The 14170-nt window shown below is 45.9% G+C and overlaps 1 protein-coding gene across 2 annotated transcripts in view; it reads left to right on the top strand.

The window, feature by feature from the left end:
- The window catches only part of ccdc88aa (coiled-coil domain containing 88Aa), a 32615-nt gene that overhangs the window by 6830 nt on the left and 11615 nt on the right, over positions 1-14170 (top strand). For both annotated transcript variants that reach the window (XM_031562224.1, XM_031562225.1), the window contains exons 6-14: positions 55-138; positions 1868-2008; positions 3722-3885; positions 5892-5973; positions 6795-6953; positions 9074-9220; positions 9591-9741; positions 10095-10246; positions 11610-12542. In XM_031562224.1, coding sequence (XP_031418084.1) covers positions 55-138; positions 1868-2008; positions 3722-3885; positions 5892-5973; positions 6795-6953; positions 9074-9220; positions 9591-9741; positions 10095-10246; positions 11610-12542 — 2013 coding nt within the window. The remainder of the gene's footprint in view (positions 1-54; positions 139-1867; positions 2009-3721; positions 3886-5891; positions 5974-6794; positions 6954-9073; positions 9221-9590; positions 9742-10094; positions 10247-11609; positions 12543-14170) is intronic.

Here is a 14170-nt window from a genome sequence, read left to right as displayed (position 1 = left end):
GCTCTGTGTCTCTGTCTTTGACCTCAATGTGCCTCTCCCTATTCTCCCCTACAGTGTGACCGGAAAGAGGAGTACATCGAGAAGATTCAGATGCTGGACTTTGGCACTAAGGCAGCCATAGCATCCCACATCCAAGAGGTAGTGTGTTGGTTTGGTTAAAGAGTAGAGTCTGCGATTCTGACGAAAGGTTGTTGATATTTTTAGAGCTTAGCAGCCAATCAAATTACGCCTCTCCCCTCTGTGTTCCTGAAGTAACGTGTTGGAATATTTAATTGGAATCGTGGACTCCACCTTTAAACGTGCACTTTAAAAGTGGAGTCCACGATTCCAATTAAATATTCCAACACGTTACTTCAGAAACACTTATACAGGCTCTGTATATCATAAACTCAATGGGTCCTTGTATCTCTGTGTTATATATGTATATTTATAAGCCTTACAGCCAGAAAGAGAAAAAGGAAAACTTCACCAACATTTTATGAAGGTCTCACCAGAGGCACGTACAGTGTGTTTAGTTTGGCTACGTTTTGTTTTGGCCCAAATGTTCCTCTCCAAGATCATTCCCGCATGTTCCTTTCTCAGTTGTTTTTTTGTTTACTTCTGGAAGAGAGAGCAGCACCACATTTCCAGTAAAGTGTAAGGTCTGCTGCTCATCTCTGACACAGAAATATGTTTCTATTCTTTATTGTTGTGATACGGTAAAAAAAACATTTTGTGTGATTGTAGCCTTATTTCGCCAACTTTGGGCAGCATACTAGAGCGATCCATAAAGAGCAAGAAAGATATCTTTTTAAGAGAGGTTAACTTTCCCCACTGTGTGACACATCGTTTGTCTTCTGTGTTTTTCTCGAACACACCCAGTGATTTAATTGCTGTGCTCACATTGATCACCTTGTATCCACAGTCCAATCCAATTGTTTCTCCAAGGAAGACAATATCACGTGTAATTACAATTCAATGAGCAGCTAAACCAAATCATATTTTACCTAAATTTCCCTCTGGACTAATAAAGTATCCATCTATCTATCTATCTATCTATCTATCTATCTATCTATTGGTAACTCCGTTGAAATAGATGTCCACACAGGCATCCATTTTAACAGCATTTTCTCAGGACTCAGTTGTTCTAAACTGCAGTTTCAACATTTTCATTCAAATCTCCAATCTGAAAGCAAGGAACCCCCCCCCCCCCCCCCACTGCAGTGAGCAAGCGTGGGCTCATCATCCCTCTGTGTTCACACATCTCTGATAGCACTAAGCCCACTCCCTGCTCAGCTCTCTTCTGCAGTGGTGTCGCCACCTGCACCTGGCACTCTAGGGACCTGCTAAATGAGGTGTGCTTGATTCAACCAGTGCTCCAGCATGCTCCTCTATTATGGCATACGCCTCTATTATTTATTATACTCCACAGCCTCTGTTCTCGCCTCGGGCCTGTATTTTTCCATAGCAGCCCTGGCCATCACAAAAGGCTTGTTTACTGATTGCTGTATAGAAAGCATAGGATGCTCCTCGAGAGCTGAATGACAGACACTTACAGGGGCGAATATAACGTACTGGTATGTTGTATAACAGAATGTGGGATGATACACTACTTGGATTACCCATTAGGAAAACTCCATGAAGAGGTAGATATATAATGATGGATTGATGCTTGATGCTTGATGTTTGATGCATTGGAAAACGATTCTTGTTACTCACTGTGTGTGTACATGTGTATGTGTGTGTGTGTGTGTGAGTGTCGGTCTGTGTGTTAATGTAAATGTGTGACTGTGTGTGTGTGTGTGTGTGTGTGTGTGTGTGTGTGTGTGTGTGTGTGTGTGTGTGTGTGTGTGTCTGCAAACACCCGTTTGATCAAAACATCTGACAGGTCACTGACAGTCAGGACAGCGTGTTTGACCTGCATTGGCTGGAGGTCAGCGACCTTTGCCCTGAAGACCTGGACACCCTCTCCAGGAGCATGGCTGTGCACCTCCGCAGGCTGGTGGACCAGCGAGACCAGCAGCTGGAGGTAAACATCCCAGTCTGACCCCTGACCCCTCAGCTACACTGACCCGGCATGGATCACGCAAGTATTTGAAGTGAAGAGATATGGACCTACAACACCATGTAGCTATATGCATTGATATGCATATTATGCATTTTATGCATTTGATGCACTGATGTTTAATGCATTGAGGAACATGATTCATGTCACGCAAGTGTATGCGTCTAGGTGTGTGTGTGTGTGTGTGTGTGTGTGTGTGTGTGTGTGTGTGTGTGTGTGTGGTGTTTGTGTGTGTGTGTGTGTGTGTGTGTGTGTGTGTGTGTGTGTGTGTGTGTGTGTGGGTCTGTGTGTGTGTGTGTGTGTGTGTGTGTGTGTGTGTGTTTTTGTAAATGTCTGATTGGGGATGTCCTTGACCTCAAGATAATTCGGAGAGGGGAATTTTTACAACACTTAATCAAATTCATGTATCTCTGTCAAATATGTGTTTGAGATCTGAAAAAAAAAAACAGTCCAATTAAACAATCCAATTATGCTTCCCAGTTGGTATTCAGTGCTAAAATGAATGATCAAGAGTCGTTTCCTTTTAGCACTCAAGTCAAATTAATTCAGTGTCTTATCGTTTCATTGTCAGACCTGAAAGGTGTTAACTCTTGGCCTGCTGTTTTTTTGGCACTGCAGCTAATTAATTTAGTCTTGTTTTCTTAATTGGATAAATGAGGTGATACACTCTAGGGTGCAATTAGGAGACTGTACACGATGTATCTGAATAACCATGTTCAGTGACAAATGAATCAGTACAATAAGGGCGCTCTAACCACCCACACACAGAGCCCTTAACATGGGCCTTGTTTGTCTGGTACGGTGAGATGCAGAATTGAAGGAAGCAGAGAATGAACTTGGCTTCACTGTGGTCAGACAATACCTGACAGATGAGCTGTGTACGTTGCATAATAGAAAACATTTCTATTGTCATGTCTTGATAATTTAAGATGTTTTGGACGTAACTCTGATGAAAAGAAACCTTGAGTTATTGAATTCATCCCTACTCTCTCTCACACACACACAAACACACACGTAATGCCCATTCCAAAACAGAGAGAGTATTGATGAATGGGTGTGGTTGGGTGGTTAGTGGATGGCTGAATAGATGATGGATGGAGGGATTGATTGAACTGATGTTGTGACTGATTGACTGAGTAAGTGACTGATGAGCCACAGCAGGCCTGTGGTTTCATGTGCTGAGCCAGCAAGGTCCTCACCCCGAGAGTCAGCACCTAATTCTGGAACGGATCTGATCTGACCTCGGTGTGGCCCTGATCTGGCCCTGGTGTGGCCCAGGTGTGGCCCTGGTGTGGTACAGATCTGGCCCTGATCTGGCCCTGATCTGGCCCTGTGTGGCCCTGATCTGGCCCTGGTGTTGCCCTGGTGTGGTACAGATCTGGCCCTGATCTGGCCCTGGTGTGGCCAGAGCTAGTTCCAGAGTAGTTGCTATTTGGGTGAGCACCAGCACAAGGGGGTTTTCAGTTGTTTCCTCGCTTTGATAATCTGCCTCTCCCTACTTGCAAGTAAACTCTGTCAGCTCTCGGAGGAAATCAGTGAAAATGGGACTGCTTCACTGGCGACCTACTTTACTGAGCTACAGGGGGAAAAAAAGAGCATATTTACACTCAAATATCTCTTTCTTTCCTTTTTTTAAATGTTTCCCCCCCCCCCCCTTTATATTGTCCCTCTTTGCAGACCATCATGGAGCTGTTACAGGAGAGGGAGAGCGGTTATCTGACCCCGACCAGGACCCCGTCCCCTGGGGACCCCGGGGGCCTTCACCTGCCCGGCTTTCAGCAGCACCTGACCGTGGAGCTGGCCGACACCAAGGCCAAGAGCCGACGCCTCCGACAGGAGCTGTGAGTGACACACACACACACATACCCATGCATACACATACACACACACTCACACACACAGACACACACACACACACACACACACACACACACACACACACACACCCATGCATACATACACACACACACGCACAGACAAACACATACCCATGCACACACACTTGAAAACGTTTTTGAGTCCACCACATTTGAAGCAGATATATATTCACATGTTTCATGAGGTGATACATTCCCACACGTGCACGTGCACACACACACACACACACACACACACACACACACACACACACACACACACACACACACACACACACACACACACACACACACACACACACACACACACACACACACTTCTCTCTCTCTTGGTACTGTGTGATAATGGAGGTGCAGTCATTCGATCAGTGTTGTTTATTAGATACTGCACAGATAGTTGACCCCACAACTGCAGCGCTCTCTACTCCTACCTTCAGGGCCGTTCTGTGTTCACATACGATGACTGTTTTCATACATACTATGTCCTCTTGACAGTGTTTTCTGGCCTTTGCATGGGGTGACCCACGTCTGCAGATCATCACATGCTATGAGGTGCCAGTTATGAATGAAGGCGGATGAGCTCTTGTAAGCAATAAGAAGCCTTCGGGGGTGGCTGGCCCAGATTAGCCGAGCTTCCCGCACGACTACTTCGAGCCGGGCCCTTTCGCTCTCGCTGTTGACCCACTTTACTCCTCATCCTACTCCTCATCCTCCTCCTCATCCTCCTCCTCATCCTCCTCCTCATCCTACTCCTCATCCTACTCCTCATCCTACTCCTCATCCTCCTCCTCATCCTACTCCTCATCCTACTCCTCATCCTCCTCCTCATCCTCCTCCTCATCCTACTCCTCGTTTCTCTGGGAGCTCCAGAGCTCTCTAGCCTCCCCCAGACTGGCAGCTCCCTGCAGTATCGGGTCCCCCTCTCTTTTCCTTACCACTGCGCTCCCTTTGCACACACACACACACACACACACACACAACACACACACCACACACACACACACACACGACGTCAGACAGTACACACACACACACACACACACACACACACACACACACACACACACACACAACAACACGACGTTCAGACAGTACACACACACACAACACACACACACACACACACACACAACACACACACACACACACACACACACACACAACACACACACACACACACACACACACACACACACAGTCAGCCTGTCTCACAGCTCCATGCCCGAACTCTTTCCTCTTGGAACTGTAATAATGAAGGTCCCTATATGACACTGATACGTAATGACAACAGCACTCATAGATGGATCCATTTTACAGAGCTTTCAACTCAGGCCTTCCCCAGACCTGCCTCTCCCTGTAGTAGCTGGTCTCCCCTCTCTCTCTCTCTCTCTCCCTGTGCTCACTGTGCTCCCATTGTTGGCTCTGGGTTTGATGATGGTGGCTGCGGGGCAATAGATCTGTTCCCACACAAAGCGTGACTGTGTGGTTCGTATGGCTTAGGGATGACATAGGAAGCACGGGGGCGTGCGGCGTGGGGGGTGGGTGGGTGTTGTTTCTTTTACGACCGTCCGTCGCCATGGGGGATGTACGTGAGGACACGTCAACAAGGCCCCGTACATTTAATCCAAAGTGTGGATTAAAAAAGAGGACAAGGAGAAGATATAAATAAATGCAAAGTCACGCATATGATGGTTATGTCATAGTGTGTGTGTGTGTGTGTGTTTGTGTAGGTTTATACAGTGTGTTTTTGTCCATGCGTGTGTGAGTGTGTGTTTATGTGCATGCGTGTGTTGTGAGTGTGTGTAAGAGGTTGCATGAAGTAGAAGGATGATGCATGGTTACATCTATGTATTATGTTTATCCCCCCCCCCCCCCCACACATACACCACCACCAATCTCTCTTCCCCTCTCTCTCTCTTTCTGTCTCTCTTCTCTCTCTCTCTCTCTCTCTCTCTCTCTCTCTCACACAGGGAGGAGAAAAGCGAGCAGCTGTTGGACTGCAGGCAGGAGCTGGAGAGTATGGAAGCTGAGCTGAGGAGAGTTCAGCAGGAGGTACTTACTTCACAATCACACCAACCCCACACCACCTCCACACAACCATACACTACATAATGATTTATTACTAATTATGATGAATTACTGATCATAATTACTTATGATACACTTACAACACACTGGACCTCAGGGCTGCTAGTCTCGGCAGTGGATCTTTATTTTTGGCATAACAAACATTAATGTTGTATGATTTGTTCAGAGGTTGTTATATAAGTGTCCTCTGGATATGAGCAAAAGAGTATGTAACAAAATCCTTATTCACAAACAACTACACCAATCAGGGATACATATTGCAAATGTGCTTACAGCTATAAATAGTTTTGTACATTTGAGTGTGAGAGTATTTGTGCAGCATTCTGGCTGAATATATGAAACTGATGAATTCACAAAGCAAATACAAGTATTCGTGTTAGCTGTCCATAGTTATCATTCTTCTGTGTGATATTCTGGGTATAACTATCTCTAACTAATTAAAAGTGCAGATTAGAAGGTGATTCTAATGTAAACACACTTTTTGTCAAATTCAGCAAATTGCTCCTTTCTGTCTTCAAGCTGTCCATTCAGTGTGTGCAAAAAATTAAAAACAGTGTTCGTAAATGGCTCTGTTAATAGGAAACAATCATAGTGGCGCAGACCGACCCACAGTAAACAATTCAAGCCAATCATAGTGATGTTTCAGGAGGTGAAATATGATTGGGCTCTGTTGAGTTCAAATATCAACAACTGAGTAACTGACTAAGTAACTAAGTTAATAAATAAATAATGTGCATACTTCCTATTCCTCACGGTGTCCTGACCTGTCTCCTCTGCGGACTCAGAACATGCAGCTGCTGACGGACGCGCGAGCGGCGAGGACATACCGGGATGAGCTGGATGCCCTGCGGGAGAAGGCGCTCCGAGCCGACAAGCTGGAGAGCGAAGTGGGCCGCTACCGCGACCGCCTCCACAACCTGGAGTTCTACAAAGCAAAAGTGGAGGTATGAGTGGGGGGTGGGACTGAAGTAAAGGGGGCAGAAAAAAATCTATACAGTGCAGTATCACGATATTATACCGATACAGCAGCGCCAGGTATCGCAATGTAAAATGTAATTGTATTTTTAGACCTTGTTCTTCTCTTGCGTCACAACAGTCAAGAGTTGAGAACAAATTTCACTGCGCCAAGATGGCTGCAGAGACTCCCAGTATATGAAACGTAATATATGGGAGACATACATCGGAATGTTCCGGAGAATCAAATCATAATACTTGTATCATAAAATGTAAAGTCGCAATAATATTGTATCGTTGCCCAAATATCATGATAGTATCATATCATCGGCTCTGTTGCAATCCCCACCCCTGGACTGAAGGGTTGACCTCTCACTGTTCAAGAAATCATGCAGTTCATGCAGAGCTACATACCAACAACTGAGGGGTGCCATTATAACTGCATAGAATAATGAGAGTATGAAGTGTGTGTAGAGGAGAGAGTGAGGGAACTAAAAGGAGGTCCACTGATGAGCTTAGACAGTGAGCAGTGCATGTAATGCTAACACCAAGTGCTGTAGGATAGCTTTAGCACTCACTAGCTAAGACAGTGTGTATTGCTTGTAGCGCTAACACCAAGTGCTGAATGATGTCCTTAGCGCTGCAAAAGTTGCTGAGGTGAAGTCATGTAGCACTACATGCCAACTACTGAAGGATGTGTGCAGAAATAGCTGAGGCTATATTCACTGAAGAACCAATAATTCCAGTGTTTTTGTTGGGTAAAACCGAGAGTAGAGTGGAGATAGAGTGGAGATGGAGGTATCTGTAAAGAGGTCCTCTCACTAGCTAAGACAGGGGCTGTGTCTTAAATCGAGTACTTTATGAAGTACACTGTAATACAGTGCGTAGTGCACACTATGCACTTACATCTGTAGTGTGTTCAGTCGCTGATTAGGGTTGTCTGAAATGGAATACTGACGGACGCAAATGTGCCAGATGGCGGACCAAACTCCGCTGACGGCCGTGTTTTGTATGTAAATGTTAATTTTTGGCCGTTTTCTCGCTATGATTTTTCAAAAGTTACCGAGAAATAGACACTGTACTATCAGATAACACAGTTATTGTAACCAGCAATAAGGGTTGAAGTGATTTGCGAGGCGTCAATCAGCCAACTTTCCAAACTGAAAAGCTGCTGAAAGGGCTCCTCCTCTTCTGCTACGTAGCCAAGATGGCGGCCCGTTTAGGGCTAGAAGTGTCCATCGTTTCACACTGCATTTTTTGGGCCGTTTGCAGTGTGCAAACCGGGTACTTTCAGTGCCCTGAATTCTGCTGGTTCTATCAGAGTGAACACCCTACGCACTGAAAGTCAGTGTTCAGTGTTCAAGAAGTGCGCAAGTAACCGGTTTGAGACATGGCCAGGGTGTATTGCATGTCGTGCTACACACCAAGTGCTGAAGGAGAGCATTAGCACTCGCTAGCTAACACAGTGTGAACTGCCAAAGTGTGCTGGCTTTACAGGGAAGCATATTCACCGATATGCAACAGATTAAAGAGGGGATTAAAGTGTCTGGCAGACTTAATGAGACCACATGAGAAATTTAGGGAAGAGTGGGGTAAGATGAGCCAGTGGGTCAGTTGACCCTCAGTTGACCCTCAGTTGGGTCAGTCCCTCAGTTGAGTCTTTCGCTGCTCAGTTTACATTTACATTTAGTCATTTAGCAGACGCTTTTATCCAAAGCGACTTACAAGGATGTATACACATTTTACATTTACACTGATGGCACACTGCGCATCAGGAGCAATTAGGGGTTCAGTGTCTTGCTCAGGACACTTCGACAGGGAATCGAACTAGCAACCTTCTGATTACTAAACGACTTCTCTACCTCCTGTACCACTGTCGCCCCACATACAGTGGTCCACATACAGTACAGTGTTAGATACTGTGTGTGTGTGTGTGTGTGTGTGTGTGTGTGTGTGTGTGTGTGTGTGAATGTGTGTGTGTGTGTGTGTGTGTGTGTGTGTGTGTCTGTTGTGTGTTGTGCGTGTGTGTGTGGTTGTGTGTGTGTGTGGTTGTGTGTGTGTGTGGTTGTGTCTGTGTGTGTGTGTGATCCTGTCTTCTGTCCCCTGGCAGGAGCTGAAGGAGGACAACCAGGTGCTGCTGGAGACTAAGGCCATGCTGGAGGAGCAGCTGGAGGGGTCCAGGGCGCGCTCCGACAAACTCCACCAGCTCGAGAAACACAGTCTGCAGCTGCAGGCCAAGATCCACGACATGGAGGAGGTGTGTGTGTGTGTGTGTGTGTGTGTAAAAATGTGTGCGAGAGAGAGAGAGAGAGAGAGAGGGTTTGTGTGTGTGTGTGTGAGGCAGAGACCTCAGTCTTTCCTTATGCCATTGCATTGTAACTCTTTTTCATTAGTTTGTTGTTTATGTAATATATTGTTCTTGTCATGTTAAAAGATGGATAGAAAAATACAGACAGAGAGGGAGTGAGAGAGAGAGAGAGAAAGAGAGTGAATGCATGAGAAGGCAAGAGTGAGAAAGAAAAGCGATAGACACAGAAATGGGAAAAATGCTTCTTGTTAGCAAAATGCTAATAGCCCTGAATTACCCCCTTACTTCCCTCTCTTCCTGTCCTTCTGACCTCCTCCAGGAGCGAGCGTCAGACCGGAGGCGCATCGAGGAGCTGCTGGAGGAGAACCTGTTCCTGGAGATGGCCCAGAAGAGGAGCATGGAGGAGTCACAGCACCTTGGCTGGGAGCTGGAGCAGCTCAGCAAATCCTCAGAGGGACCGGAGGGCTCAGGTGGGGAGAAGGGTCACACACACACACACACACACACACACACACACACACACACACACCCACACACACACACACACACACACACACACACACACACCCACACCCACACCCACACCCACACCCACACACACACACACACACACTTGGTTATAGTTGAACCATCTCTTCATGTCTGATGGCACTGTGAAACATTAAACACATGCTTGCTCATGTAAATTAAGTAATTATATCATCTTTGCGTATTGCCAGCCGTGTTGCCCATCAATGAAATTAGGGCCCACGAGACCAAACAATCTGTCAGTCTAGAAGACGATCAATCAATGAAGTGATGGGGGTTGTGTTTGTGTGTGCAGTGCCGAAGTCTCTGGATGAGGAGGTGGCTGAGAGGGCCTGTAGCCGCCTGTTGAGGCTGGAGAGGGAGAACCAGACCCTGCGCAGAACCGTAGAAGAACTCAGAGGAACCAGGGAACCTTCTGAAGAACACAAGAGAGATATATCACATAAAGTAAGTCTTGCTTTGTTATCTCCTCAGTGCCAGATGTTTAAACACATACATACATACATACATACATACATACATACATACATACATACATACAAGCATATGTACCGTACATAATGTACATCAGTGACGTGCGGTGATGTCAGAAAGAGGGTAGGCACTGAGTTATGAAAGCCAGATTACCTAATTTATTGTTTAGGCTAATAGGCTACATCAAAACAGTACGCACAAGCGCGGCACACACGCACGGTCGATATCAGGAAATTTCCAATCAGGATGACACATCATCGCACATGTACGCACGCACGCACACACACCAGTTAATGTCCAGCATCAAAATGCAACCATCTTTATTCTTAATTATTGCACAGCGGAAATTATGTTTGTCAGTCAACAACAATGAGAACACACACTGCTAAGTTGAATATGAAGGCAAATGGCTTGCAGTCGGCATTAATTCAACCACACGTATCAATTCAAAATTAAGCCCAAAATAATTTCTGACTCACCAATCGGTATATTATTTGTATATAAAATCCATCCGCTGCTCTTTCCTCGTGAAGACGTCGATCACAGCGTTGTAAAACTCCTCTTTACGGGCCTTCAGTTTTCATAGTCTCTGGCTCTAAATTGATAGAATGGCAAGGGCTGAAAGACGCAGTAGTTCATGTAAGGTTGGCGTAGGCCTCCCTCTTGCTAGAAACTCATGTTTTCCATAAAAATCGAGCTTGGAGAAATTTCTCAGTTCTATGATATTGGCAGATACCGCTGCTGTCATTTTGACTTTGAATTTCGCGGGGATTACGTTTAGCTGGTGTAATGACGTCAGCCAGCTGCGCAAATGTCCAGCAATATCTCGATTTTAATTGGTCCATGTTTGATACGTAACGTAGATGATTACTGGCATAACATATTTACGTGCAAAAGCACAGCAGAGTTGTGCTTTTCGACGTACATGTTAAAGAATACAGGATCAAAGTGCGCATGCGCAGCATGAGTTTTTCGTTGTCGTCCGCAATGAATGGACAGTAAAAGCACTGCTTATTCTACCATTTTTTTTTATTTGATTATGCGTAACTGCTACATTTGTCATCGTAACGTCTAAACGATTGGAATAACACACATATTGCATATATAAATCACAAGAATAATCAGTAAAAATACAAATACAAGTTTATTAAATACAATTATTTAATAAACATTTTTACGTTTGAATTTTGGCAGGGTAGGCAGTGCCTACCTTGCCTACCCTGACTGCACGTCACTGATGTACATACATACCTACTCAGAGCTCAGAGTGAATGTTCGTACATGAGTCCAACATGGTGTGACTCAAGTGACTCTTGCTTGTGTTCTTGTTGCTTAGGTAAGGATGCTGATGGAGGAGAATGAGCTCCTGAACAGAAGCATCTCCTCCCTGAATCAGATTGAGGAGACCAGCACTGAAGGTTCTGCTGAAGAAGACCTGAGGAAATCACCCCCAGAGTCTAGAGACGTCAGCGACAACAATGACAACAAGAGGCTGGTGGAGCAGGAGGAGTTAGTGGAGGCTGAGAGGGAGGCGGCATTGAGGGAGATTTCTGAGGAGGTGCAGCATTATCTGGAGGAGAGGAGGAACCTGCAGGAGAAAGGAGATCCATCCAAGTTTGAGGAGGAAGAAGAAGAGAGGGGATCTCCAGGAGGTCTGAAGAGAAGAAGCCCGGAGCTCAGCCTTGACAACCCAGAGCCGTCCCCCCTCAAGCCCCTCTCCGAGGCCAGCCCGCTGGGCCAGAGCCCGTCCATCTCCCCGGCCCGGTCCTCCAGCTCCACCAATATCTGCCGCCGGTCCGATTCTCGCTCCTGCTGCACCACGCGTGACGCAGAGAACCGGCGGCTGGCCTCGGCACTGGAGAACTCGGCGCGGCGCCTGCGGCGCCTGGAGGGGGAGCTCCGCGAGCTGGAGGCCGAGAACCAGACGCTGCAGCGGGCGCTGGAGGAGCTGCGTCTGGCCGGGCGGCGTCTGGAGCGCCTGGAGGCCAACGGCCAGGCCCTGGAGCAGGAGGCGGCCCAGCTGGAGCGCGACAAGGGCCGCCTGGAGAAGGAGAACCGCAGGCTGAGGCAGCGGGCCGAGGTGCAGGAGGCCTCGCTGGACGCCAGCGCGCTCAGGCAGGCCTCCCTGGAGAAGGAGAACCGCACCCTGGGGAAAGAGCTGGAGGCGCTCAGGGAGGCCGGAGCCAGGGTGAAGGAGCTGGAGATGGAGTCCAGGGAGATGCTGAAGCAGACGGCCATCGACCAAAGGACTCTGAGCACACTGAGGGAGGTGAGTGGATGTTTGGAGAAACTGCCAGAAACAACTGCAGGAGCAGACATACATACATACATACATACATACATACATACATACATACATACATACATACGTACACACATACATACAAATACATACATACATACATACAGTACATACGTACGTACAGACACACACACACACACACACACGCACGCACGCACGCACGCACGCACACACACACACACAGACACACACACACACACACACACACACACATACACATACATACATACACACATACATACTGTACATACATACATACACACACACATGCACACATACATACATACAGTACATACACACATACATACACGTACACATACAGTACCAGTCAAAAGTTTGGACACACCTTTCATTTTTTTGAGAAGTGTTTTCTTTACTTGTATTATTTTCTACATTGTAGATTAATACTGAAGACATTTAAACCACGAAAGAACTCATATGGAATGATGTACTAAACAAAAAAAGTGTTATCTACCATGTAGAAAATAATAAAAGGTGTGTCCAAACTTTTGACTGGTACTGTACACATACATACACACATACATACATACATACATACATACATACATACATACATACATACATACATACATACACACACACACACACACACACACACACACACGCACACACACACACACACACACACACACATACATACATACACACATACACACACATACATACTATACATACACACACACACACACACACACACACACACACGCACACATACATACATACAGTACATACACACATACATACACGTACACATACAGTACCAGTCAAAAGTTTGGACACACCTTTCACTTTTTTGAGAAGTGTTTCCTTTACTTTTATTATTTTCTACATTGTAGATTAATACTGAAGACATTTAAACCACGAAAGAACTCATATGGAATGATGTACTAAACAAAAAAAGTGTTATCTACCATGTAGAAAATAATAAAAGGTGTGTCCAAACTTTTGACTGGTACTGTACACATACATACACACATACATACATACATACATACATACATACATACATACACACACACACACACACACACACACACACACACACACACACACACACATACATACATACATACACACATACACACACATACATACTATACATACACACACACACACACACACACACACACACACACACACACACACACACACACACACACACACACACACACACACACACACACACACATACATACTGTACACACGTGCATGCATACATACTCTACACACGTGCATGCATACATATGCCATACTGCCAGAAACTGCAGGAGGCGTCAGCACTCCTGAAGCTCAACTGGTAGAGCAAGGTGATAAGGTGTGAACCACACCAAGGTCACAGCTTTAATTTCCCAGGAGCACCCATACTGATCACAAAGAGCTTTGGAGAAAGGTTGTCTGCTGAAGGCACGCCTTCCAAATATGCATTAGCACACAGCCTGTATGTGGCTGTTGTGGCCAGTCTCAAATATACATTAGCACACCTTGGCCTGCTGAATCTTTAAGCTGTTCCTGTATGTGGCTGTTGTGGCCAGTCTCAAATATACATTAGCAGACTTTGGCCTGCTGAATGTTTA

The sequence above is a fragment of the Clupea harengus genome, chromosome 24 (assembly GCF_900700415.2).
Source record: "Clupea harengus chromosome 24, Ch_v2.0.2, whole genome shotgun sequence".
NCBI classification, from domain to species: Eukaryota; Metazoa; Chordata; class Actinopteri; order Clupeiformes; family Clupeidae; genus Clupea; species Clupea harengus.
Note: the sequence above shows the minus strand (reverse complement) of the source record. Positions and strands in the feature narration are given on the sequence as shown.